The 26,644-nt window shown below is 42.6% G+C and overlaps 1 protein-coding gene across 9 annotated transcripts in view; it reads left to right on the top strand.

Moving 5' to 3' along the window:
- Positions 1–26,644, top strand: part of IL17RD (interleukin 17 receptor D) — a 96,264-nt gene that overhangs the window by 33,261 nt on the left and 36,359 nt on the right. For 2 of the 9 annotated variants that reach the window (XM_056524406.1, XM_056524404.1), the window contains exon 2: positions 25,050–25,180. The exons of 4 other annotated variants lie outside the window; for them this stretch is intronic. Coding sequence is in view for 1 of the 5 variants with exons in the window: in XM_056524402.1 (XP_056380377.1) it covers positions 459–518 (60 nt within the window). In the remaining 4 variants the exon portion in view is untranslated. 3 more of the 9 variants (XM_056524402.1, XM_056524403.1, XM_056524405.1) reach the window with 3 other exon arrangements.

Here is a 26,644-nt window from a genome sequence, read left to right as displayed (position 1 = left end):
GCGCTGTGCTGATAATTAATTTGGGGGGGGGGGGGGGAGGTTTCGAGAGGAAGTACCGTTACATACCGTGGAACCACCAAAAGTTACAAAAATACCGTGATACGCTGAATTGGTCATACCGCCCAGCCCTAGTGGGAATAATAGTAGTAACTGCTCTTGCCAGTGTTTTCCAGTTTAGGTGGGACTGATGGGTATGCCAGTGTCCTCAGGTGGGTTACTTTCTTAAAATATCTTTTCTGATGAGTATTATTTATATACATCTTGATTTTTCTTCAGTCTGTGATCAAAGACCCCTGGCCTGGACTGTGTATGGACAATCTGTAGATACCATTACATTTTTCAGCATGAAACCAAACGCTACAAACCCCAGAAGGCGTCTCAAATGTATGTCTAATAAAGGAATTTATTGTGCTAGATGACATCTGCTGTATCACTCTGGGAGCCGAAACTGGCAAGCCATGGAGAGGGAATATTTCCAATTCAGATCACCGGCGCAGGGGCAAAAGTGTCCGATTTCAGTTAAGTCCCTTTAGATAGTAAGATAATTAATAGGATTTTTTTCATAGTTTTGACAGATCTGGAGGCTCGTTACCCATTGTTTGGTGCACGTTTACTGTCTCATTACTCATTCAACTTTTTCTTACCAGGATGTAGAAAATACAAGAAATTAATATTCATCTACTGTATCAGTAAAGGAAGAGTTAATCCAAGATTCAGGTTAATGCTTCCAGACTCAAAGTCTGCAAAAATGTAGAGTTTTCATGCCGTCAGAGCTAGCTTGGCAAGACGTTATGCCAGTGATCAAAGTATGGATTTAAGGAGGATATTATAATATGTTTTCCATATTAAGGAGCAAATGGTAAATTCTATTAATAGTCAAATGACAAGATGCAAGATTTTAGAAATTGGTTTTATTTATTTATTTGACAAAGGTTTCATTTTGATTCATGGGGAAATACTGTAGCATCAAATATTTGCTACTATATTCAATACATAGGCCAAAAAATATTTAAAGGAATTATCAAGCAGAAAAACAGCGTTTATTTCTGGGGGGGGGGGGGGTGCAGAACAGCGCTGGCGGGTCACAGGATTGGAGGGGGGGGGGGTGAAAATACCGTTATATACCGTGGAACCGCCGTAAGTTAAAAGTTAAAAACTTATACGTTTTTTCCTTAAAAAAAAACGATGCAACCGGACATCATTTTTTCAAACCGTATACGGGTTAAAATTTGTCCACACGTTTTGATACAGTTTAGTCCGGTTTTGAGGAATCCGTTTTTCATCAAAAACCTGATATGGGAGCTGTATTGCAAAAACGTGGTGTGAATGCAGCCTTAGGCTGGGTCCACACTACGTTTTCTCCCATACGGGAGCGCATACGGCAGGGGGGAGCTAAAAGCTCGCGCTCCCGTATGTGACCGTATGCGCTCCCGTACGTCATTCATTTCAATGAGCCGACCGGAGTGAAACGTTCGGTCCGGTCGGCTCATTTTTGCGCCGTATGCGCTTTTACAACCGGACCTAAAACCGTGGTTGACCACAGTTTTAGGTCCGGTTGTAAAAGCGCATACGGCGCAAAAATGAGCCGACCGGACCGAACGTTTCACTCCGGTCGGCTCATTGAAATGAATGACATACGGGAGCGCATACGGTCACATACGGGAGCGCGAGATTTTAGCTCCCCCCTGCCGTATGCGCTCCCGTATGGGAGAAAACGTAGTGTGGACCCAGCCTTATGCTGTTTTTGGAAGAAAATAGGACTGTTTTTTTCTATCCCTGATAACCCTTATAAAGGATTGCCTCCTAGAACAAATGCAAGTGGGGCTCTTCTATAAGCCCGACACCAGACCTACATATTCTGGACCTTTTTTTGTATAGAACCCATACGATTCTAAATGGAGTCATGTGACTGAAGCATAATGCTGTTTTTTTTTCTTCTTCATCCACACTCTATGGAGCATCTGAACATTGCCAATGCTGAGCTCATGGGTAACATTGGAAGCTGGATTATTTTTTTTTTGTATTGTCCTGTTTCATTTGAATCCAAAATAAATAAATTGATGGCATTCTTTAGATACCATTATTATGGAAACATATGCTTCTTCAGAGAGGACTACACAGTGGCATGAGACCATACACCATAAGTACAGTAGTTAGGCTGATCAGTTATCTCTTGCCGCATTCTTATGACATCCTTGTTATAAGGGGGCGAAGTCGTGACATCATGATACTCCGGCCCTGTAGTCGTGACCCAGCAGACTCCAAGGCTGCAGCGCTGCGTGCAGCTCCCAGAGGTGGGTGCTACATGCGAGATGGCGGGGGTCCCCAGCGGCAGGACCCCTGGGATCAGACATCTTATCCCCTATCCTTTGGATAGGGGATAAGATGTCTAAGGTCTGTAGCAAATCCCCAATGCAGTAGACATGTTGCTTATGAATGTCAACAGAGTTTTCAGAAACCCCTCTCACATGTACAGTGGTCCCTCAACATACGATGGTAATCCGTTTCAAATGGACCATCGTTTGTTGAAACCATCGTATGTTGAGGGATCCGTGCAATGTAAAGTATAGGACAGTGGTCTGCAACCTGCGGACCTCCAGATGTTGCAAAACTACAAAACCCAGCATGCCCGGACAGCCGTTGGCTATCCGGGCATGCTGGGTGTTGTAGTTTTGCAACATCTGGAGGTCCGCAGGTTGTAGACCACTGTTAGAGAAAGTTGTACTCACCTGTCCCCGCCGCTCCGGACCTTCACCGCTGCCCTGGATGTTGCAGTCCATCGCTGTCGCCCCGTCCCTGCGGTGTCCCCGACGCTCCGGCAAGGCCTCTGCTTCCCCGGCAACCGCGCTCTCCGTCGCCGCCATCACGTCGCTCCTATTGGATGACGGGACGACGTGCGCAGCGACATGATGACGTCGATGGAGAGCGCCGACGATGCAGAGGTTCCTGAAGATGATGCGCCGTAGCCCCAAGAACAGGTGAGTGACCATCACCGGAGCTCACGGGGCACTGTAAACGGCTATCCGGTGGCAGCGGAAGCAGTCTGCTTCCGGATAGCCGTTTATGCGATGGCCCCGACATACAAAAGCATTGTATGTTGATGCTGCCTGAGAGGCCATCGCATGTTGAAATGATCGTATGTCGGGGCCATCGTAGGTCGAGGGGTCACTGTACTGTAGTATATTGAGCCAAAATAGGAAGCCACATAAAATATAGCATGGAAAGAAAAGTTTCTCTGTAAACCTGGGACACAAACCCTAAAACTTTATTTTTTTTTTTCCTTATCTATATAATATCATTTAATGTGAATGTATACTTGTATCATTTTATTTTCTTTCTAATTACCCTGTTAGCAAGATATATATAATTTAATTTAATTTTTGGCTTAGCAGCAGTGCGTGCCAGGAAGACAACGTTGGCTTATGGTAACCAGCTCCGACCACATGATAATCTGCATCTCCCAGCATGTTCTGACTTCACCCGCGTTTGATGCCGCATTTAACAGGCCAGTTACACCTCTTTTGAGGAACTGTAGTTGCACAAAAACTGTAATTACGAGTTAGCATCTGACTAAAGATGTATCTCGCAATCCTTTGTTTTGGCCTGCTTTCAAGTGTACTTGATCCTCAGAAAATGGGTATTTTCAACTGGCTTTTTTTTTTTTTTTTTTAAAGTATTTTATAACGTGAGAGATTCATAGGGTGTAACTTTGGCGGAGGAAAGTAACTTTAGCCACAAGTGTGCATTCATCTCCGAATTTCAGTGATTCCTTTTCTAAAGTGACCGAATAAAAGTAAAATAGGCTAATATGAGCTTCGTATTTATATTTCATTCTATGGTGCATCATTTTAGGAAAACCTTCTTTTCTTTTTTAAAGAGTTGTTTTAGTATTTCAGGAAATTGGACCCCTTCCATGAATAAATGCGTTCTGGCAATCACGTCAACCCTGGTTGACCTCTGTAGCTTCCATTGACTTCAAATCTCTGTGCCTTTTGGGTGTATAGAGTTACCTTTGCAAGCTGCACCTCTCTGTCTGATTCTGCAGCCCACACTATTGCTTGCATATTGGTTCAGAGAATGTCTAAAATAAGGCGAAAATGTTTGCACCTGTGTTATCGCTGATTGTTCAAACCCAATCGGGGGTTTAAAGGGGTACTCCGGTGAGAAATTTTTTTAAACAGATTTGTAAATTACTTCTATTAACAAATCCTAATCCTTCCAGTACTTATTAGCTGCTGAATACTGCAGAGGAAATTCTTTTCTTTTTGGAACACAGAGCTCTCTGCTGACATCATGACCACAATGCTCTCTGCTGACACCTCTGTCCATTTTAAGAACTGTCCAGAGTAGGTGAAAATCCCCCATAGAAAACATATGCTGCTCTGGACAGTTCCTAAAATGGACAGAGATGTCAGCAGAGAGCACTGTGCTCGTGATGTCAGCAGAGAGCTCTGTGTTACAAAAAGAAAAGAATTTCCTCTGTAGTATTCAGCAGCTAATAAGTAATGGAAGGATTAAGATTTTTTTTTTATATAAGTCATTTACAAATCTGTTTAACTTTCTGGCACCAGCTGATTTAAAAAAAATAAAAGTACCCCTTTAAGGACCTGAACTTACAGTGCCATCTCTGAGGGGCAACACAGACCATGCGGCACCATGTTAGGTCAGATATTCCCTGCACACGTTTGTCTCGTTTGGTGATTGGCTTTTCCTTATTGGCCACATGCAGCCCCTAAAAATTTTTATCCCTTAGGCTTTCTATACTCTGGGTTGTGGCTTCGGTTTTCACAGGATCCATAGTTAACGGGGTACTCCGGTGAAAACCTTTTTTTCTTTTAAATCAACTGGTGGCAGAAAGTTAAACATATTTGTAAATTACTTCTATTAAAACATCTTAACCCTTCCTGTACTTATTAGCTGCTGAATGCTACAGAGGAAATTCCTTTCTTTTTGGAACACTGATGACATCACGAGCACAGTCCTCTCTGCTGACATCTCTGTCCATTTTAGCAACCGTGCATAGCAGATGTATGCTAAGGGCAGCATGGTGGCTCAGTGGTTAGCACTGCTGCCTTGCTGTGCTGGGGACTTGGGTTCAAATCCCACTAAGGACAACAATAAATAAAGCGTTATTAATTATTACAATGATGTCAGCAAAGAGCACAGTGCTCGTGATGTCATCAGAGAGAATTCCAAAAAGAAAAGAGTTTCCTCTCTAGTATTCAGCAGCTAATAAGTACAGGAAGGATTAAGATTTTTTAATAGAAGTAATTTACAAATATGTTTAACTTTCTGTCACCAGTTGATTTAAAAGAAAAAAGGTTTTCACCGGAGTACCCCTTTAATATGACTGTTCTGTTATGGTCTGTTTGACAGATCATAACATGGGTGGAAAGAACTGCCCAGCATTGTATCTCAGTCTGTAAGGGTGGTGTCTTTGCAGAAAATTATTGGGGGAAAATTCCATAACTTTTTTATTTTTTATTAAAAGAAATTCTGTTAACGGATGTTAGCTAGTCAACAATAGAGAATTTTAAAATGCCATACCTTTTAAAACACTTGTGGCATTTTCCCATAACCCAGCATGCCATAGCCCTCCTTTGTTTTTGTTTTTTTTCTCCTCCTATAGACATTCTTCTATGCAGAAAATGTGCATGTAGGATACAGTTTCCAAATTCAAATCTGTGGTCGACAAAATGCAGCCTCAGTTCATGGGGATTTACAGGTGTATTCCTACAAAAACAAGGGGGCGCATATCACACATGGTTTCCATGCTTCTTTTATTATATTAGCCTTTGTGGAGTACTTTGAGGGTTTTACTTTTATGTTTACACTTCCTCTTTCTACCTCCTTTTAATGTTTATACTTATTGTTTGCCGTTCTAAGCGGCAGCACCTTATTATTCATTTGGATGGAAGCCTTTCGCTTGTTGCAAATCCTGGATTTGTGTCCAAATCTGTGCCCTGTGTTACAAGGTATCAGCCGGAGTCACTACACACAGACAGCCCTTTGTTCTCATAATAATGAAAACTCTGCTAAACATATTCAGGAAACAAGGGTTCTGGCCTGGTCACTGGAGGATGATTTATACGGCTGTATCATGACGACTTGTAGGAGAACCAAATGTTGTCTATGGAGCCTGAGGATTCATCTCAAAATGATTTTACTTCATTTATCTAGAGCCATATCTGTTCTCGGCTGGGATTAGTAAGATTTATTAGTTATTGTGACATGGATCATGTAATATTTATGGCGTTTGTAATGTGGCGGTCCTGGTTTAGTGTTGCAGATTAGATGATTATGAGCGATGGTGTAATATGGCAACCCAACACCGCTGCCCCTTTATATGGGTTCTTCATTGACTGAGTGCACATTTGGACAAAGTATTCGCTGTTCGTGTCACAATACCTGTTTTGTTCATTTAACCGAGGGGGAGGAGGAGATTGGTCAAGAATGAATGTAGTTTGACAAGAATATAACTCCCTTCAGAACAGTCGAGCCCTGTTGTCTATTAAAACAGATGCAGGTACCTGAAGAACACTTTGTAGGACGGAGATACAGATCTCTTCTCAGCTGGATTGGATTTCCGAGTGAAATTGGTCCCAGAAAGGCCTGTTTAATATGTTCATAACAGAGATCTGAGGCTTTAGTTGATGTAATTCTATAAAATGTATACATCATAAAGCAGACCATAAGATGCCGTCTATACACAATTAACTTATTTAGCGTGTGCCGTCTGCAAAGTCGATGAGTTCATGAGGAATTCATTTGGATTTTGTGTTTTATTCCTGGCCGCTCAATCTTGTTAGTTTGTTCTGTGTTTTTTTCGGAGGAATTTTTAATTTTTGTCTTTTGGGTTTTGGTTCAGTAACTTTGAATAAAAATTTCATGCTAGACATATGCATGGATAAAGTCAATGTACATCTCAGGGATGGATAAATAAGCATAGACATAGATTTTCCATTCTAAGAGTCAGTTGCGGAAAATAATCTAAAGAAGTTTACATTACTATCCCTATTATGGCGGCTTTGATCTACTTGAATTTTGCTAGCATCAGGCAGGGTCTGCTTGTGGTTAAAGGGGTACTCCACTGCCCCAGCGTTCGGAATATTTTGTTTCAAACACTGGTTGCGTGCTGCGGGGGTTGTGACGTCCCGCCATGCCCCCTCAATGCAAGTCTATGGGAAGGGGCGTGGCCCCCTCCCATAGACTTGCATTGAGGGGGCATGGTGTGCCATCACAAGAGGTGGGGCCATAACCTCACGACCCCACAGTCTGCACCCAGCATTCGGAACAATATGTTCCGAACGCTGGGACAGTGGAGTACCACTTTAAATGGGGCCATATTGTTATAAGATCATTATCACTGTATGGTATCCACCACATGCATATGTTAAAGGGGTACTCCAAACGCTGGAGCCAGGAACTTGTGATGTCATAGCCCCGCCCCATCATGACATCACACCCAACCCCCCTCAATGCAAGTCTATTGGAGGGGGCATGACAGCCTCCATGCCCCCTCCCATAGAGTTGCATTGAGGGGGCTGGGCGTGACATCATGAGGGGGCGGGGCTATGAAGTCATGAGCTCCCAGCGCCAGCTCCAGCATTTGGAACAGTTTGTTCCAAACGCTGAGAAGGGGAGTACCCCTTTTAAATGGATACTATAAAAAAAAATTATTGAAAATTCAAAAAAAAGTATTCCAATGGGAGATTGATGCCTATTTAAGGTATCCATCATGGCCTCCTGTCACATTGCATACATTACACTGAGGCCATAAACATGGAATGAATACCTCCTAAATCAGTTGAAGGAGCAGGTTGTATTGAGTTATTAGAGTGGCCTGAAACAAATAAAAAATGTTAATGGAGTCATCTTCAATAAGGTTTAAAGAGGTTTCCAGGATTTGAAAAACATGGCTACTTTCTTCCAAAAAAGAGCACCACATCTACCCACAGGTTATGTATGGTATTACAGCTCAGCTCCATTTACTACAGTAGAGGTCAGTTGTAGTGACAGACACAACTCATGGAAAGGTGTGCTGTTTCTGGCCGTGCTTTTCCAATCTTGGTTAACAGAAATAAGGTACAGTAAAGACCACCGGGCCTCTTCCTCCTGTGTGTGTCTTTTTGGTAGTCACCTTGCCTGGTAAATCCTGTCTCTGCAGGATGTGTTGAAGACGAGACAGAGTTGCAGTTGTTGGCTGTACATAAACTCATGAACAGGTTTAGCAATGAAGGACCCAATTTCCAAACTCAATATTGAATTTGGCCTGTAACGTTCAAATGTAATTTAAAAATGCCAACTACACCTTCCACTGAGATGTAGAGCCATTATAGGGAAGCTGTATTATATTCATTGAAAAGTAGAACCTACTAAGAAGTTGTCTCTGCAGGGAGCCTCCTTTTTTTTTTGCATATCTCTCTGTATTACCATGAATGGCCATTGTAAATATGTTTACTTTCTTGAGATAAAATGAAATGCTTACTAAAGCGGGACTGGAGAAAATCCATGAGCTTGTGGCCAGTAACCTTTTTGCCTTATTCATGGGCTAAAGAAACAACAATCAACCCTCACAGTAGTTGTCCTGTGATGGTGCTCGGAGACTGAATATCAACACAGAACGTATTAGAAATTTAGAGCACGTCTAGTCAGTGATGTTCACCGAAGAGAGGGCCCCATAGCAAAGATCAAACTGGACCCCCCATTATGGTGTTGTATTAGACTGCCGATGTCTGAAGAGGATGGCTTTTGTTTCATACCCTATCCCCTTTATATGACCCTTCTGTGCTTATAGGACAATTTCTCTGCTATTGGTTTTCTTTGGTCAATAGCATGAGAAATGGGGCAAACTAGACTTGGTTAGCTCTCTTGAAGATCTTTACAGCAGCTGCATGAGTTGCCTCATTGGTATTTATGCATGCGAGTCCATTACTCAGGTAGAGTTCACAGTGTTTATTCAGTACATTAGAGGTATGTCAGCATTCTTTCATAATAGTATACCAATGTATACAAGAGTAAACTGGCATCAGGGCCATTTAATTTAGGGCACTGAATGTATTTCCTATACAATTGTTTTGCAAGTCTTGTAGCACAGCGGACCACACTTCTACACTGGTTGACTATGTTTGGTCTATTAAACTACCAGTCCTATAGTGACAGGGAAGGTTCCCCAGGACTAGCGCGTAGCAAATGTGGTGCCAATATTTAAAAAGGGGTCAAAAGGTGACCCCGGGAATTATAGACCTGTTAGTTTAACCTCTGTTGTATGTAAATTATTAAGGGTTTTCTAAGAGATGCTATTTTGGAATATCTTGATAAAAATAAATGTCAGCATGGCTTTATGAGGGATCGGTCCTGTCAAACTAACCCGATCAGCTTTTATGAGGAAGTGAGCTCCAGACTAGACCGGGGGAATCGCTGGATGTTGTATATCTGGATTTTTCCAAAGCATTTGAAAAGTTTGGTGCATAAAATGAGAAGGATTGGGCTGGGGGAGAATGTGTGTAAGTGGGTAAGTAACTGGCTCAGTGATAGGAAACAGAGGGTGGTTATTAATGGTACTTATTCTGATTGTGTGACTGTTACTAGTGGGGTACCACAGGGGTCCGTCTTGGGTCCTGTTCTATTTTATATATTTATTAATGACCTTGTACAGGGGTTGAATAGTAAAGTAGCAATCTTTGCAGATGATACTAAACTCTGTAATGCGGTAAACACTATAGAAGACAGTGCACTGTTACAAATGGATCTGGATAGGTTGGAAGTTTGGGCTGGGAAGTGGCAGATGAGGTTCAATACTGATAAATGTAAGGTAATGCACATGGGGAGGAAAAATCCGGGCTGGGATTATATATTAAATGAGAGCACACTTGGGAGTTAGTTAATAGTAAATTTAGCTGTAGTGACCAGTGTCAGGCAACTGCTACCAAGGCAAATAAAATCATGGGGTGCATTAATAGGGGCATAGATGCCAACAACAAGGAAATAATTCTACCGCTGTACAAATCACTAGTCAGACCACACATAGAATACTGTGTACAGTACAAAAAAGATATAGTGGAACCGGAGAGGGTACAAAGGCGGGAAACCAGAGTAATACGGGGAATGGGAGGACTACAGTACCCATAAAGATTATCCGAATTAGGGTTATTTAGTTTAGTAAAAAGAAGGCTTAGGGGAGACCTAATAACTATGTATAAATATATCAAGGGACCTTACATAGATCTCTCCCATGATCTATTTATACCCAGGACTGTATCTATAACAAGGGGGCATCCTCTACGCCTAGAGGAAAGAAGGTTTCTACACCAGCACAGATGGGGGTTCTTTACTGTGAGAGCAGTGAGACTATGGAACTCTCTGCCAGTGGAGGTGGTCATGGTTAACTCTGTAAAAGAGTTCAAAAGGGGCCTGGATGCATTTTTGGAGAATAATAACATCGCTGGTTATGTATACTAGATTTATAGGGACAGACCGTTGATCCAGGGATTTATTTTGATGCCATATTTGGAGTCTGGAAGGAATTTTTACCTCCTAGTATGAATTTTTTGCCTTCCTCTGGATCAACTCAGTAGGGACTCATTAGGAATAACGGTTGAACTTGATGGACTCTGGTCTTTTTTCAACCTTATGAACTGTTACTATGTTACACTGCGGTTTATGTTGTACTTTTCGACAGGATGCAACATACTTCCAGTGGTCTAAGTGGCGCGTTGTGAAAGACATTTTCACACTGCCATAATACGGTCCAATTTTTTGCTTCTGTGTTACCGCTGTAAGTTCTTGTCTAAGCGCGTTTCTGATGACCCCAGCTGTGTGGACCATCAAAAACATGGTCAAGGACTTATAAAAATGCAGCTGTTTTATGCCTATGAGGTGGGCTGTATTTTAATTGTTCCTGGAGATCTTGTTTTTTTTTAGATTTCGGTAAATGTACATTGTTTTTGCCTTTTTTTTAACAAGCTTATGGGCTCCTTCATTTTACATTATTTCCTTAAAGGAAACACTGTCACCAGTGTCACCTGCACTAACCTGTCGGTACCAACAGGTAGGGCAGGTGACTGATAACGGTACTTACCTTGTCCCGTTCCGTGCAGAGGATCTCCGGTAATCTTCTCCAGTAGCTTCAGCTCCGGGCCCGGCTTGGGGCATGGGCGGAGCTTAGCGACATTATTGCTGCGGTTCTCTAGCAGTGGGACCCAGCAGCGGTGACGTCACTAAGCTCCGCCCATGCCCCTGCTGCTCTCTGCTGGGTCCCGCTGCTAGAGAACAGCAGTAGTGACATGACTTAGCTCCGCCCATGCAGCTGCTGCTCTCTGCTGGGTCCTGCTGCTAGAGAACAGCAGTAGTGACATCACTAAGCTCCGCCCATGCAGCTGCTGCTCTCTGCTGGGTCCCGCTGCTAGAGAACAGCAGTAGTGACATCACTAAGTTCGTGCCCCAAGCCTGGCCTGGAACTCCAGATTACCAGAGATCACCTGCACGGAACTGAAGAGGTTAAGTACCGTTGTCTCCGACAGCGGTACCGACAGATTAGTGCAGGTGACACTGGTGGCATATTTCCTTTAATGTCTGAAGGGTTGTATGTAGTAAATTCTTTTTTAGTTTATATAAATCCTTATTATGTTAATAGTATAATTAGTTATCCTATGGAATGTCTGTGGTTGGCTTTGGGGTGCATTCACATGTGCAGTTTCTGAAGCCAAACCTAGGAGTGAGTTCTAAAGAGAAGTAGAATATTTCCTATATACTTCCTTTACATTTACAATCTACACCTGGTACGGACTTCAAAAAGTGCATCAAAAAAACTTCCTCAAAATGGCACATATGCAGACACCCTCATTCTGGGTGCACCAGACCAATAAAATCAATGATCAATCATTGTAATGAACTACAAGAGAAGGAAATGCAGACAAATCTGGTGTCTTCTGCGTCCTAATGGGAGGAGCTGGGATATGGAAAACACATGCCCCGTAATGGATCCCACATGTCGGTGAACTATTCCCTGCTCAGCACTGCTCCGGGGCTTAGCTGCTTCCTATCTGCTGTAATTATTATGCAACAATTAAGGATGCTGCCTGACTTCCCTGCCGCTCCCTGATTAGTTTACATTCTCTATCGTAAGTTGCTTCCTGATTTCATGCTCATTGCAAATACCTTAAAACTCTAAAAATAGATTCTTAAAGAATTAAAGAATAAAAATTCTTATATCTAGCTGCAAGAAACGTCATAGTAAATTCTAACATGCTTTACAAGTTCTATCAAACCTGTACACTTGGGATGAAGCCATTTTTTAGGAAGCTAAGGCCGCTGTTATGGTGGAAGGTTACTCTCTTGGATGGATGTCTATGTAATACATGGATGCTCTATGACTGCCACATTGAGAGCCATTGCTGGTTACTTAATATCATCCCCGGCCCATAGAGGTAATTGCCCCCCCAATAACATTCGTATGCCAAGCTTGATAAAATCAGAACATTTAACTGTAACCTGTCGGGTCCTTTATATTGCACAATGTCCAGCATGAAACGGGGAAAGTCGTCCGTATTCCAATGGGCTATGGTTTATACTACATGTTGTAGAGAAATACATTGACTACAAGCTAGAAATGGGTATAAAGTCAAGAAGGTGAGCTCTGTCAGCTCCTTCCTCCCTCCTTGGGCTTAATTTACAGGTGTGTCCCTATTTTTGTATATGGAGGGACTTGACCACCAAGTTTAACCCCTCCCTACTTGGCTTGATTAACAGGTTGTTTTTCTTATTTGCGTATAGTGAAAGACCTGTCACTCAGGCCCAGTGGTGTAGGGAGAAGGCCTTAGCATGTAGACCATTACCTTAATGTAATGAGGGGGTTCTGGTTTGGACAACATGCGGAACCTGATACGTTCCTTTCAAACCCTGTCCCAGGAAAGTCCCCAGAAGCATGCTTTCATGTTTTACGTAAACCCTGACCCTTTTGTGGCCTGGCTTGCATAAGTATTATGACCTGTTGATGAAGTATTATATGCTATTTTACTGAATATGGACAAAGATTTACTCTTTTCAGACCTGCGAGAAGTAAACATAGATATGCCTTTTGGAGAATATATCTAAGGGAGCAGCGTTTGCTGGGGACCCTTTATAGCCATTGCTAGTGAGGTCCACAGGTTGCAGACCACAACTTCTGAATAAAGGAATATAAGGCATCAGGTTGCAGACTCCAACCTTACCATGTCCATCATCTCCATTGCATGACCTGCTGTATGTCAAACACTTTGATGAAACATTTATGTTGGTGCGATTAAAATAAACAATATTCAACATAATAGGGCAATTCTGCTATAGAAGTAAACTTGTAAAAACGTATATAAAAAGTACCGTATTTTTCGTCATATAAGATGCTCCGGCATAGGATAAAAATCTAAAAAATAAAGATTCTGAACCAAATACAATGTAAAGTATAGGACAGTGATCTTCATCCTGCGGACCTTCAGATGTTGTAAAACTACAACTCCCAGCATGCCCGGACAGCCGGCTTCTTACATGACAGTGGGCTCAGCCTATAATTGGCTGGGGCGGGACATCGCTGCGGCCGGTGATAGGCTGACGGCTGTCTGACGTTCCAGTCCCCAGCGTAACGCCGACGTAGGTAAGTTAAAGTTTTTATTTTCTTTATCTTTTGCAGCCCGGGCATAGGGATACAGCATACAGCAGTGGTCTAAAACCTGCGGACCTCCAGCTGTTGCAAAACTACACCTCCCAGGGCCGTTGGCTGTCCGGGCATGCTGGGAGTTGTAGTTTTGCAACATCTGGAGGTCCACAGGTTGGAGACCACTGGCGTACAGTGAGTTCCAGGGCCAGCGGCCCCCAACAAAGAGGAGGAGGGCAGTGCTTGACATATGTGAGTAGTACCACCCTGGGCTGATAATTAATTGGGGGGGAGCAGAAAAGCGCTGGCGGGTCACATGATTTGGGGGGGGGGGGGAAGCAGAACATCGCTCGCGGGTCACATGATTTTTTGGGGGGGGGGGGGGGGTGAAAGAAATACCGTTATATACCGTGGAACCGCCATAAGTTACAAAAATACCGTGATACACATATTTGGTCATACCGCCCAGCTCTAAAAGGAGGTAGTACTCACGTGTCCCTGCTGCTCCGGACCCGTCACTGCTGCCCTGGATGTCGCCCTCCATAGCTGTCGCCGCTTCCCCGGGGTGTCCCCATCGCTCCGGAACTTCTCTGCTGCCAGGTATCCTCGCTCTCCGTCACCGCCATGACGTCGCTACGCACACCGCTCCTATTGAATGATGGGATGGCGTGCACGATGACGTGATGATGATTGAGAGTGCCGACCATGCAGGGGATCCCGGCACGGAGCAGACATCGAGGAGGCAGGTAAGGTCCCTCCCGGTGTCCTGTATGCTGTTCGGGACGCCGCGATTTCACCACGGCGGTCCCGAACAGCCCGACTGAACAGCCGGGTAAGTGTTATCTTCGCTTCAGATGCGGCGGTCAGCTTTGATCGACGCGTCTGAAGGGTTAATACAGGGCATCACCGCGATCGGTGATGTCCTGTATTAGCCGTAGGTCCCGGCCGTTGATGGCCGCAGGTACCGCCGCGATAGGTGTGTATTCGCCGTATAAGACGCACCGACTTTCCCCCCCCCAGTTTTAGGGAAGAAAAAGTGCATCTTATACGGCGAAAAATACCGGTATCTATATATTTTTTTTATCCCTAAAGATTAGCTTATTGTTCTATTCTAACATCTAGCAGCAAATACCACAGTCTTTACTTATCCATGGAAGTATAGACCTTTATTATTATTATTATTATTATTATCCTTTTTTTTTTTTAAGTAATCTATTTTATAAGTGCTTTCTATAAAGACAGAGGATTTTCAGTTTTGGCTATATGCTTAATCCATCTGCTCCTTCCTCTGGAAATATCACACATGGAGTCTGAGACTTTCCTGATACCTTAGTATGTTTAGTGTGTGGTCTTGCGTTTCCGATCTGGGTCACTGATTCCCATAAGTCAGGGCTTGTTCTCTAGTGTTCATGGACCCATGGAATCTGCTGGATGCAGACAGGAAAGAGAAAATTTGTTCCGCTGTTTGTCATTTAGAAATGTACGAAGCTGACTGCTGGGGAACGTTCAGACGGATATATAACACGGCCTCAATCCGCTTCTGTTAGCTAAAAAATGGTCTAATGTGGTTAAATGGGTTGTCTTATAAGGCCAATTCCTGGGTCCTACTAGGGCATCAACCTCATAAATCAGGTTCTCTGACTTAGGATCCCCCCACTATGAATCAGAACAGCTCTACTGGACCCAGCCCATACATAACATTGTGTGCTAGCTGATTGGTGAGGATTACAATTAATCTTCTATTTAAGAAAGGATTGTCTTTGTCATAAAACTCTCTAATGTTTGCAGGGCCGGTTCTGCCTATAGGCAAAATAGGCAGCCGCCTACACTGCCCTCTTGATGGGGGCACCGCTCTGCACGCTGCAAGAAAGTCAGTAGCCAGCTAGCATCCAAAGCACCCGCACAGTCAGCACCACGGTCAACCCAGCCGTAAGGTAATTTGTTACAGTGTGTCACCCTAGTAGTAAGGTGGGGCGTGTCAAAGGGCGGAGCCAATGGGTAGGGTCAAGGGGCAACAAAATTAGCTTTCGCCTAGGGTTTCAAAAATCCTTGCACCAGCCCTGAATGTTTGTCCAGATTATTATACAGTGACCCCTCGACCTACGATGGCCCCGACATACGATAATTTCAACATGCGATGGCCTCTCAGAGAACATCGCATGTTGAAGGCAGCATCAACATACGATGCTTTTGTATGTCGGGGCCATCGCATAAACGGCTATCCGGCTGCTTCAGCTGCCACCGGATAGCCGTTTACAGTGCATCGTGTGGTCCGCTGATGATCACTTACCTGTCCTCGGGGCTCCGGCACGTCCTCTTCAGGATCCCGTCATCCAATAGGAGCAGCGTGCGTAGCGACGTGATGGCGGCGACGGAGAGCGCAGATGCCGGGGAAGCAGTGGCCTTGCCGGAGCGTCGGGGACGCGGCGACAGTGATGGACGGCAACATCACGGGCAGCGGCGACTGTACGGAGTGGCGGGGACAGGTGAGTGCAACTTCCTCTAAGAGTGGTCTACAACCTGCGGACCTCCAGATGTTGCAAAACAGCAACACCCAGCATGCCCGGACAGCCAACGGCTGTCCGAGCATGCTGGGTGTTGTAGTTTTGCAACATCTGGAGGTCCGCAGGTTGTAGACCACTGTCCTATACTTTACATTGCACGGATCCCTCAACATGCGATGGTTTCAACAAACGATGGTCCGTTTGGAACGGATTACCATCGCATGTTGAGGGACCACTGTATATCTTTATTATAAAAAAAAGAAAGTGAATGGAGCCAAACTGTAATACTACACACAACCTGAGGACAGGTGTGGCACTGTTGTTGGAAGAAAGCAGCTAATCCTGGATACCTACTTTAAAATTGCTGACAGATTCCCTTCATTGTTGCTTGTATGTGTTTCCTTTTGCACGTTTCCACACGTGAGGTCACTTTTTGTGTGGCCTAGGAACAAATCCAAAGCCATTGCATTTTCCAACCTGTACCAGAATAGTGTCTGCTGTAGTCAATTTAGGCAAAATCACTGTTTGAATTTAGCCTTTTTTTTTTACCCCTATAAATTTTTATACAATTTCTTGAGCTCAAAGGGTTAAACTCGATGAGGGTCACGGAAGATCTTCACAGTGATTTAGAGTCTAAAGTGCTCTGAGAACTTTAAACTGTCTGACATGGATTAATCTGGCCTCATGCGGCTGACATAGATTACCGCGGATAGCCTTCGGTTTAGCTCGGATTTTTTTTTTCCTTTCTTTAAACCCTGATTCATTCATGGGAAACTATGGAGCAAGCAGCTGAATGGTTGCCGTGCTCTCTGGGGTTTCCTCTTCTTGGAAACACTTTCAAACTTTTTTCACACTGAAACTAATTAGAAATCAAAATGTTGGCCCCAAAGTGCTGTGCTCAGATGTCGTCAGCTGTCTCCCACTTTTCACTTTCTGGTAGAGAAATTCATCTATGGACTTTAAAGCTTGGTTCACACATTGCATATTTGTCGATGATTTTCAGAGTGAAATCCACACCAAAAAGTATAGTACAGTGCATGTTGTCATTTTATATACTACAGTATATCTTACTGCATAGGCATCAGAAGAATCAAAATAAATTCCGTCTGCCTGCACTCACCACTAGGTGGAGATATATACAGTACAGACCAAAAGTTTGGACACACCTTCTCATTCAGAGTTTTCTTTATTTTCATGACTATGAAAATTGTAGATTCACACTGAAGGCATCAAAACTATGAATTAACTCATGTGGAATTATAGACATAACAAAAAAGTGTGAAAATATGTCATATTCTAGGTTCTTCAAAGTAGCCACCTTTTGCTTTGATTACTGCTTTGCACACTCTTGGCATTCTCTTGTTGAGATTCAAGAGGTAGTCACCTGAAATGGTTTTCACGTCACAGGTGTGCTGGTGTGGAGGAGGAGGTGTGATGGGGTGGGGGTGCTTTGCTGGTGACACTGTTGGGGATTTAGTCAAAATTGAAGGCATACTGAACCAGCATGGCTACCACAGCATCTTGCAGCGGCTGCTATTCCATCCGGTTTGCGTTTAGTTGGACCATCATTTATTTTTCAACAGGACAATGACCCCAAACACACCTCCAGGCTGTGTAAGGGCTATTTGACCAAGAAGGAGAGTGATGGGGTGCTGCGCCAGATGACCTGGCCTCCACAGTCACCAGACCTGAACCCAATCGAGATGGTTTTGGGTGAGCTGGACCGCAGAGTGAAGGCAAAAAGGGCCAACAAGTGCTAAGCATCTCTGGGAACTCCTTCAAGACTGTTGGAAGACCATTTTAGGTGACTACCTCTTGAAGCTCATCAAGAGAATGCCAAGAGTGTGCAAAGCAGTAATCAAAGCAAAAGGTGGCTAGAACCTAGAATACGACATATTTTCACACTTTTTTTGTTATGTATATAATTCCACATGTGTTAATTCATAGTCATGAAAATAAAGAAAACTCTGAATGAGAAGGTGTGTCCAAACTTTTGATCTGTACTGTGTGTGTGTGTATATATATATATATATATATATATATATGTATGGATTTTAATGTATGCTGTACGCTGCTTGGCTTCTCCTAGTAGTGTGACTATAGACACTTTTTATATATTACAGTATGTTTATTATCACTCACCTGCCGTCAATCTTCTTTTGATGCCTTTCTGTCAGTGCTGCTGCTTAGAGCTTCCTGTTCTCCATCCCAAAACATTGTCGGGACATAGAGCAAAAAGCTGTAAGCAGTGGGACCAGCACAATGGGAATGGTACCATTGGGGGGGTTGAAGGCAGGTAAGTGCATGCTTTTTGTTTTATGTACTCCTACAAGCTGCCCATGTAATCCTTGTCTTCTGTACATGAGGAAGTTATTAAGTGCTTTACAGAAGTTGTCTGACATAAAACAAATGATAAATTCCATATGGTAATGCAATATTTGCTCAATAGGTTGCAACTTTATGCACTTTTTCGTATCATTTTTTTTTAAAAGGGGTACTCCCACCCTAGACATCTTATCCCCTATCCAAAGGATAGGGGAGATGTCTGATCACGGGGGTCCCCCCACTGGCGACCCCCACAATATTGCACGCGGCACCCACCTGTTTCTTGTCCGGAAGCGCTGGTGGGTCTGTGTCGCGACCACAGGAACGGAAGTCAGTCACGTCAGGACTCCGCCCTCGTGTGACGTCACGCCCCGTCCCCTCAATGCAAGTCTATGGGAGGGGGCGTGATGGCCGTCACGCCCCCTCCCATAGACTTGCATTGAGGGGACGGGGCGTGACGTCACACGGAGGCGGAGTCCTGACTGGGTTTAGTATAAGAGGTGTGGCCTCATGCAGACTGACAGATGTACCATAAATTCCGATAGAAATTGGCATAATTTAATGTGCACGTCTATGCTGTTAATTGCGTGTGTATGGTACTACATTTTACTAGATAAATTCCCTATTTTCTCTACATTGGGAACTTGATTTGGAACGGTTTGAAAATTTGAGCTATTTGTATAGTTATATTAACAAATTAAACTGTACAAAATGTTGAACCCATTGCGATTAAATTAATAAATAAAATAAAATCTAAGAGAGTGCCCACCGGCTCCTGAAAGAGTTGTTTCCTGCTAGATATGGGCTTTATATTTGTAATGAGGGAGGAAAGCCCATGGCAAAGAAAGAAGAGATCAAATAAAACAAGGTTTTGTCTGGACTTAGCCCTAAGGTGGTATGTTTGAGCCGCCACACTTAAAGGTTTTGGATGTCGGAATCAATCCATCTGGTCTCATCAGAGCGCAATGCTGCGTACAGTAAAGCAGCACTTCCCAATCGCTTGTAAACTGTCTTTGAACTTTGTGTTAACTCTCTAAAACACTTGAGGTGTTGTTGCAGGTGTTCACTGGTGTGGAGACCAAAAGCTATTTATTAGGCAATAAAACCAGAGGGGCTTTGAGACCATTGTTAGCCGAGATAGCAGCCATATCCTTTTGTACATAAAAGGAAACTTAGAAAAAGAAATCTGCTCAAATTATTGGTTAGGGCTCAGATATAAGCTCACAATATCAGATGGGGAATTTCCAGCTTTTCTTTGTTGCGTCGTGTCTTATGCCGTTATTCTGCGCAATTCTTGCTGTTTAGCGTGATGGAATTGCAGTCAACACTTATCTGAACACAGCAAAAGATTAACAGTGTGATAGATTTCAGTATAAAATCCACCGAATTTACCTGAACCCACCAACTGGCTAATGTGAATGGTGGCTTCCTGCCTTTCCACCAGTGACCAATGTCAGGGGTAAAAAAGATCAGGCATTTGTTGCCCCAATATTTTGTCCTTAGGGAAGTAGGCCGCCACCTAAGGCATCATGGCAGTAAAGGGATGTGGGCCATGTACAAGTCGGTGTTGTGTCAAAGCAAAGACCCAATACACCATTAAGTCCAGTCTACTCACCATAGAGCACGTGATCACGTGTATGTTTAAATAAATACTGTATATATGTTCCTATTGAGGAAATGAAGACCAGAAGTCCTTCAATCAGAGACAGACAATGACTGACGTAAAAAGGGACACATCAGGGATGGATTATGAAGACCCTCGCAGGGAATCATTCTGCTTTTTCTCCTTCTGGAAATTATAAGATATAAGAAATTAAGATTTGAAAGAATCAGGTGGAAAGTGCCGGAGGGCACTCTGTTTAGGGTAAAGTTCGACAACGCGTGTATTGCGTGCAGACAAAACCCCAACTTCATGTGGGGGTTTTATCTTCCAACGCGTTTTTGGTGGTAATTAACTTTTTTTTTTTTTTTTTTTATAATCGATTTGTTGGTCTGTGTGTGTGTGTGTGTGTGTGTGTGTGTGTATGTATGTATATGTGTGTGTGTGTGTGTATATACATATATATATATATATATATATATATATATATATATATAGTGCACTTTATCCACCTAATGTGGAAGTAATCTAGTAAAAAGTAGTATAAATTAATTTTAATCCACTAATAAGGTGTATTCATAAAACCCTATATATTATACCCCCAGAGAGTGGTGCAACAGTCCCAGAGTGTCCTTCATCCCATCCCAGCTTTCTTACTGCTGTGTGCAGCCACAATGCTGCTTGGTAAACACAACCATGCATGTATGTCCTCCAAGAAGTTAAAGGGTCTGTACAGGTATTTACTAAATCTAAGAGAATTAACTGCACTCTGGGCGAGTGGAACCCACACGGAATACTCGCTAGGTATAAGACAGATGCCTTGTTAACCCAACCGCCCGTCCTGCAGTTGTCTCTCCATACGCCTGAACATGGACATGATGGAATCGCACTAGTCGGGCATTGATGACCTAGTTAGACTGAGCTCCACACAGTATGGAGACACATAGCACTTGCACCATGCATCTCCCAGCCTATCCACAATGGCTTCTCATTAGTAAAGCTTTGTACTGATGACGTACAACCCCCATCATCCCCCCCATGCACTTCTTCCAATGGCCATAATCACAGCACCCAATATCATGTTTCATTCTTAGATTCTGAAGTGACTAGTCGTAGTAGCTTGGCTACACAACGTGGTCCTGAATGACCTATGAGGACTACCTATTTTGGCTCTAGGTGAGCGGCGGAGTATTCGTGAACAAAATGGGTCTGACCTCATCCACTCCTTTCACTAGAGTCTTCTGAATGGCATTCCTGGCAGATTTCTCGGGTTACACTACAAAAAGAATGAAGACCGACTGTCTCCTTCTCCTGTCAACTAACTTTTTTTTTTTTTTTTTTTTATCCTCCCCACTTTTTTCTTAAGATTATCACTTTAAACAAAAATAAGCCTCTTTAAATGTGACTTAAAGCGGAGCAAGCGTTTCCCCTGCTGGCACGCACACGGAGATGTCAGAGTTTATGTTCCCTTTTGAAGTTCCGCCCCGTGCACTGGCCCTTGTTACCTGCACCTGTGCACTGTATTGTGCGGCTGAGAACCCGTGATAACATCTGTATGTTGTGGCGATAGTTTCCTTTGCACGCACATGGGATGAACGCACGCGTGTTTGTTCAGACATCTCTCATCTTGGGCAGCAATGGAATTTCTGACTCTTTTCATACCGGATGGGAATGTGGAGCCCATTTACAGATTCCAGGTTACAGGTACCAGTCTGGACTTGAGAAGGTTAATTGAAACTTTTTTTTTTTTCTTCTTTCCACGAAAGTGCCTTGTCACGCAGACAGGTTATCGTGCTAAGAGGGAGTTACCTATCAAGTGCACAGTTCTGTACCTCACACTAGCACAACATTAAATTGGAATTTATAGAACATTTTTCAAGTTTTTATAGTGTAAATAATGTACAATAAAATGTAGTTTGCTTGGCACAACTCATTGTCCTACTGTGGCTTGTTATGGAAATACATGTTCACGGTGCCCAAAACTAATGTGTATGGAGAGTTGTGACTAATATAGAGGGCCAAGTCCATTATTTGAGTGAAAGTCTGACTCCACAAACCCCAACAATAAGTTGAATCTTAGGGCCATTTTCCATTTGTGTACCACAGCTTCATCTATACAGTTAAAGGGGTTATCCAGGAATAGAAAAACAGAGAATTCTTCTATTTATTTCTTCTAAAAAAAAATAAAAAATAAAAAAACAGCACCACACCTGTCCTCAGGTTATATGTTGTATTACAACATGGCTTCTTTCACTTTAAAGGGGTACTCCAGAGGATAAACATTTTTATTAAATCAACTTGTGCCAGAAAGTTATACAGATTTGTAAATGACTTATATTTAAAAATCTTAATCCTTCCAGTACTTATCAGCTGCTGTATGCTCCATAGGAAGTCGAGTTGTTTCCAGTCTAACCACAGTGCTCTCTGCTGACACCTCTGTCCATGTCAAGAACTGTCCAGGACTGACAAATAGACTTCTAACGGGAATTGCAGGTTGAAAAGATCGGTGCTGGCTGGGTTCCAACCAGCACCATTCTTTTCAACCTGCAACTTCTGTTAGAAGTCTCCTTCTGCGGACAGAACCTTTAAAGGGGTACTCCGCTCCTAGACATCTTATCCCCCTATCCAAAGGATAGAGGATAAGATGTCAGATCGCTGGGGTCCCGCTGCTGGGGACCCCCGGGATTTCCACTGTGGCACCGCGCTATCATTACTGCACAGAGCCGACTCGCTCCGTGCGTAATGACCAGCGATATAGGTGCTGGAGCATCGTAATGTCACGGCCCGCCCCCTTAATGCAAGTCTATGGGAGGGGGCGTGATGGCCGCCGCGCCCCCTCCCATAGATTTGTATTGAGGGGGCAGGCCGTTATGTCACGAGGGGGCGGAGCCATGACGTAACAATGCTCCGGCCCCTGTATTGCCCGTCATTACGCACAGAGCGAGTTTGCTCTGTGCAGTAATGATAGCGGGGTGCCCCAGTGGAGATCCTGGGGGTTCCCAGCAGCGGGACCCTGGCAATCTGACATTTTATCCCCTATCCTTTGAATAGGGGATAAGATGCTAGAGGCGGAGTACCCCTTTAATCTCACTCAATCCATTGGTGTGTGTGTGTGTATTCACACAACCACCTGTGGTGAGCACAGTTTCCCCCCTATCCGCTGGTGGCATTTTACTATGTAGCGCGTCTTTGTGCTTTATTTCAAGAACTGTCTAGAGTAGGAGCAAATCCCCATAGCAAACCTTTCTAGCTTCGGACAGTTCCTGACAGGGACAGAGGAGACAGCAGAGAGTACTGTTGTCAGTCTGGAAATAACTACACAACTTCCTCTGGAACATACAGCAGCTGATAAGTACTGGAAGGATTAAAGGGGTATTCCTGGAAAAAACTTTTTTTTATATACATCAACTGGTTCCAGAAAGTTAAACAGATTTGTAAATGACTTCTATTAAAAAATCTTAATCCTTTCAGTACTCATGAGCTTCTGAAGTTAAGGTTGTTCTTTTCTGTCTAAGTGCTCTTTGATGACACGTTTCTCGGGAACAGCCCAGTTTAGAAGCAAATTCCCATAGCAAACCTCTTCTAAACTGGGCGTTTCCCGAGACAAGTGTCATCAGAGATTACTTAGACAGAAAAGAACAACCTAAACTTCAGAAGGTCATAAGTACAGAAAGGATTAAGATTTTTTAATAGAAGAAATTTACAAATCTGTTTAACTTTCTGGAGCCAGTTGATATATAAAAAAAAAAAGTTTTTTCCTGGATAACCCCTTTAAGATTTTAAATAGAAGTCATTTTCAAATATGTTTAACTTTCTGGTACCAGTTGATTTAAAAACATTGTTTTCTTTTGCAGTACCTCTTTAAATCTTGCCAGTAAGTGTTGAGTTTTCCTGCAGCCTCAGTACAGGAGAAATTAAATACTACACCGTGCCCATCCAAATCGATGATCAACAGATTAGGCCAGTGTTTCCCAACCAGGGTGCTCCTGGTGTTGCAAAACTACAACTCCCAGCAAGCCTGGACAGCCTTTGGCTGTCCAGGCATGCTGGGAGTTGTAGTTTTGCAACATCTGGAGGCACCCTGGTTGGGAAACACTGGATTAGACTTTTCTTATCTGGACAATTGCTTTAAATGATACATCTGCACTATTTGTGTCTATGTATGTATATTTATATATTTGCGGTGTCCTACAATTTCACTCACTGCAGCAGTTCCAAGTGGGATGTGTTCATCCTGATCTTCTTGGTTCATGAATCGTTAGATCTGCTCTAAAATTGTCACACAGTTAGATCAGGAGGAGACGGTGAACTTTGGAATCATGTTAAAGGGGTACTCCTGTGGAAAACTTTATTTTTATTTATTTATTTATTTTTTTTATCAACTGGTGTCAGAAAGTTAAACAGATTTGTAAATTACTTCTATTAAAATACCTTCATCCTTCCAGTGTTTTTAGTGGCTGTATACTACAGAGGAAATGCTTTTCTTTTTAGATTTCTCTGATGTCACAACCACAGTCATATCTGCTGACCTCTGCTGTCCATTTTTAGGAACTGTCCAGAGCAGCAAATGTTTGCTATGGGGATTTTCTCCTGCTCTGGACAGTTCCTGAAATGGACAGCAGAGGTCAGCAGAGAGCACTGTGGTTGTGACATCAGAGAAATCTAAAAATAAAAGCAGTTCCTCTTTAGTATACAGCCCCTATAAAGCACTGGAAGGATTAAGATTTTTTTCATAGAAGTAATTTACAAATCTGTTTAACTTTCTGGCACCAGTTGATTTAAAAAAAAAAAGTTTTCCACGGGAGTACCCCTTTAAGATTTTCTAGAATAGTGGACTCTTGACGCAGCTTCTGTTTCCTAAAATGTCACTGAACAGACAAATCTATGTATGGACTTTCATCAATATTAAAGTCAACCACGGAGCTAGAATAGGATATGTTTAATGTATGTGAGATAAATCAGTAAATTTTTTAAATTTTTTTTTTTTTAGATAACAATTTGACCTGATAGAAAGTGATATATTCCCGCCGCCCGTCGGCTGTTGACAGCCTGGTTCAGTGATGTTTGGATGAGATTATCCTACAGACCTTGTAGTCATTTGATAGGGCCAGCTACTGAAAGGTGCTTTATCTGTGTAGTATTAGTGTGTAAGCAATCTGTCAATTCGGAGATCATGTGCCTCAAAGCACAGTACTGCATTCATCAACCACGATTTAGGACATATATTTTAAATTCATAGAATTTTTTATATATATATATATATATATATATATATATATATATATATATATATATATAAATTCCACTTGTAAAGTATGATTACTATTCTGCATAGTCTCCTGACTATGGGTAGCAGGACTGACACTTACAACTTGCTATTGTATGTTTCTCGACCAATATACCAAGTAGAACAAAAGTAGAAGGGGTTCAGCATTTCGCATTGCAGGTAATGTTAATTAATGCATCTTAATATTCTATGATGGACATACATACACCACTGTGTAAAATTCTACATGGACATGGATTCTACGTGTTTTAGGCTGGGGCCCTTCATCAGGCTTTGGCTGGCCATATACACTAGATAAAAGTAATTAAAACACACATATTTTGGTAGGATTAGCCACCCATGTAATGGATATGGTGGTCCCTCAAAGGTGCATTCACACCACGTTTTTGCAATACAGTTCCCGTATACGTTTTCAATTTGAAAACCGTACAAAACTGTATTGAAAACCGTATGCATTGACTTTCCATTGAAAACCATACAAAACTGTATTGAAAACCGTATGCATTGACTCTCCATTGAAAACCATACAAAACTGTATTGAAAACCGTATGCATTGACTCTCCATTGAAAACTGTATGCCAAAAGATGCATCCGTTTTGCGTCTTGTACGGTTTTTGTCTGTTTTTTTTTTTTTTCCACGTACCCAAAACCATAGTCTACCACAGTTTTTAGTCCGGGTAAAAAACCATATTGAAACCGTATACAGAGTACAGTATGTGCGTACAGTTCCATCCGGTTTGCACCATACAGGTTTTGACTTTGCACAGTTTTTTTTATCTTGAAATTTCAATCAAACAAATGAAACTTTATTCATAATGGAGTGAACAGTTAAACACGTATACGTTTTTTTTCTTTAAAAAACGGATGCAACCGGACATCATTTTTCAAACCCTATACGGGTTAAAATTTGTACACACGTTTTGATTCAGTTTACTCCGGTTTTGAGGAATCCGTCTTTCATCAAAAACCTGATTCGGGAACTTTATTGCTTTATTTTTTTTTTGTTCTTGGAAAGTGGCAGCAACTTGCCTCCCCCCACCCACTAAAAAAACGCATGCATGTTCAGGTGTGTGCTTGTGTATGTTGGGGTGAGATAGCTGCCATCTGAACGAGTGTTCAGCCAACAACTAAAGTGTATGGCCAGGTTCGCATTAACTGGGACAAATATTTAGTAAAAAAGTTATTGTGAACAAGGTGTAAAATAATAAGCAAATAATTCCCATATCATTTTACTATAGGGGTATAGAGAAAGTTTGCATTAAATTTAGAAGGGTCCCCTAAAAATAATTTAAAGTGTA

Source organism: Hyla sarda, chromosome 6 (genome assembly GCF_029499605.1).
Source record: "Hyla sarda isolate aHylSar1 chromosome 6, aHylSar1.hap1, whole genome shotgun sequence".
NCBI classification, from domain to species: domain Eukaryota; kingdom Metazoa; phylum Chordata; class Amphibia; order Anura; family Hylidae; genus Hyla; species Hyla sarda.
This window is presented reverse-complemented; position numbering and strand designations above follow the sequence as displayed.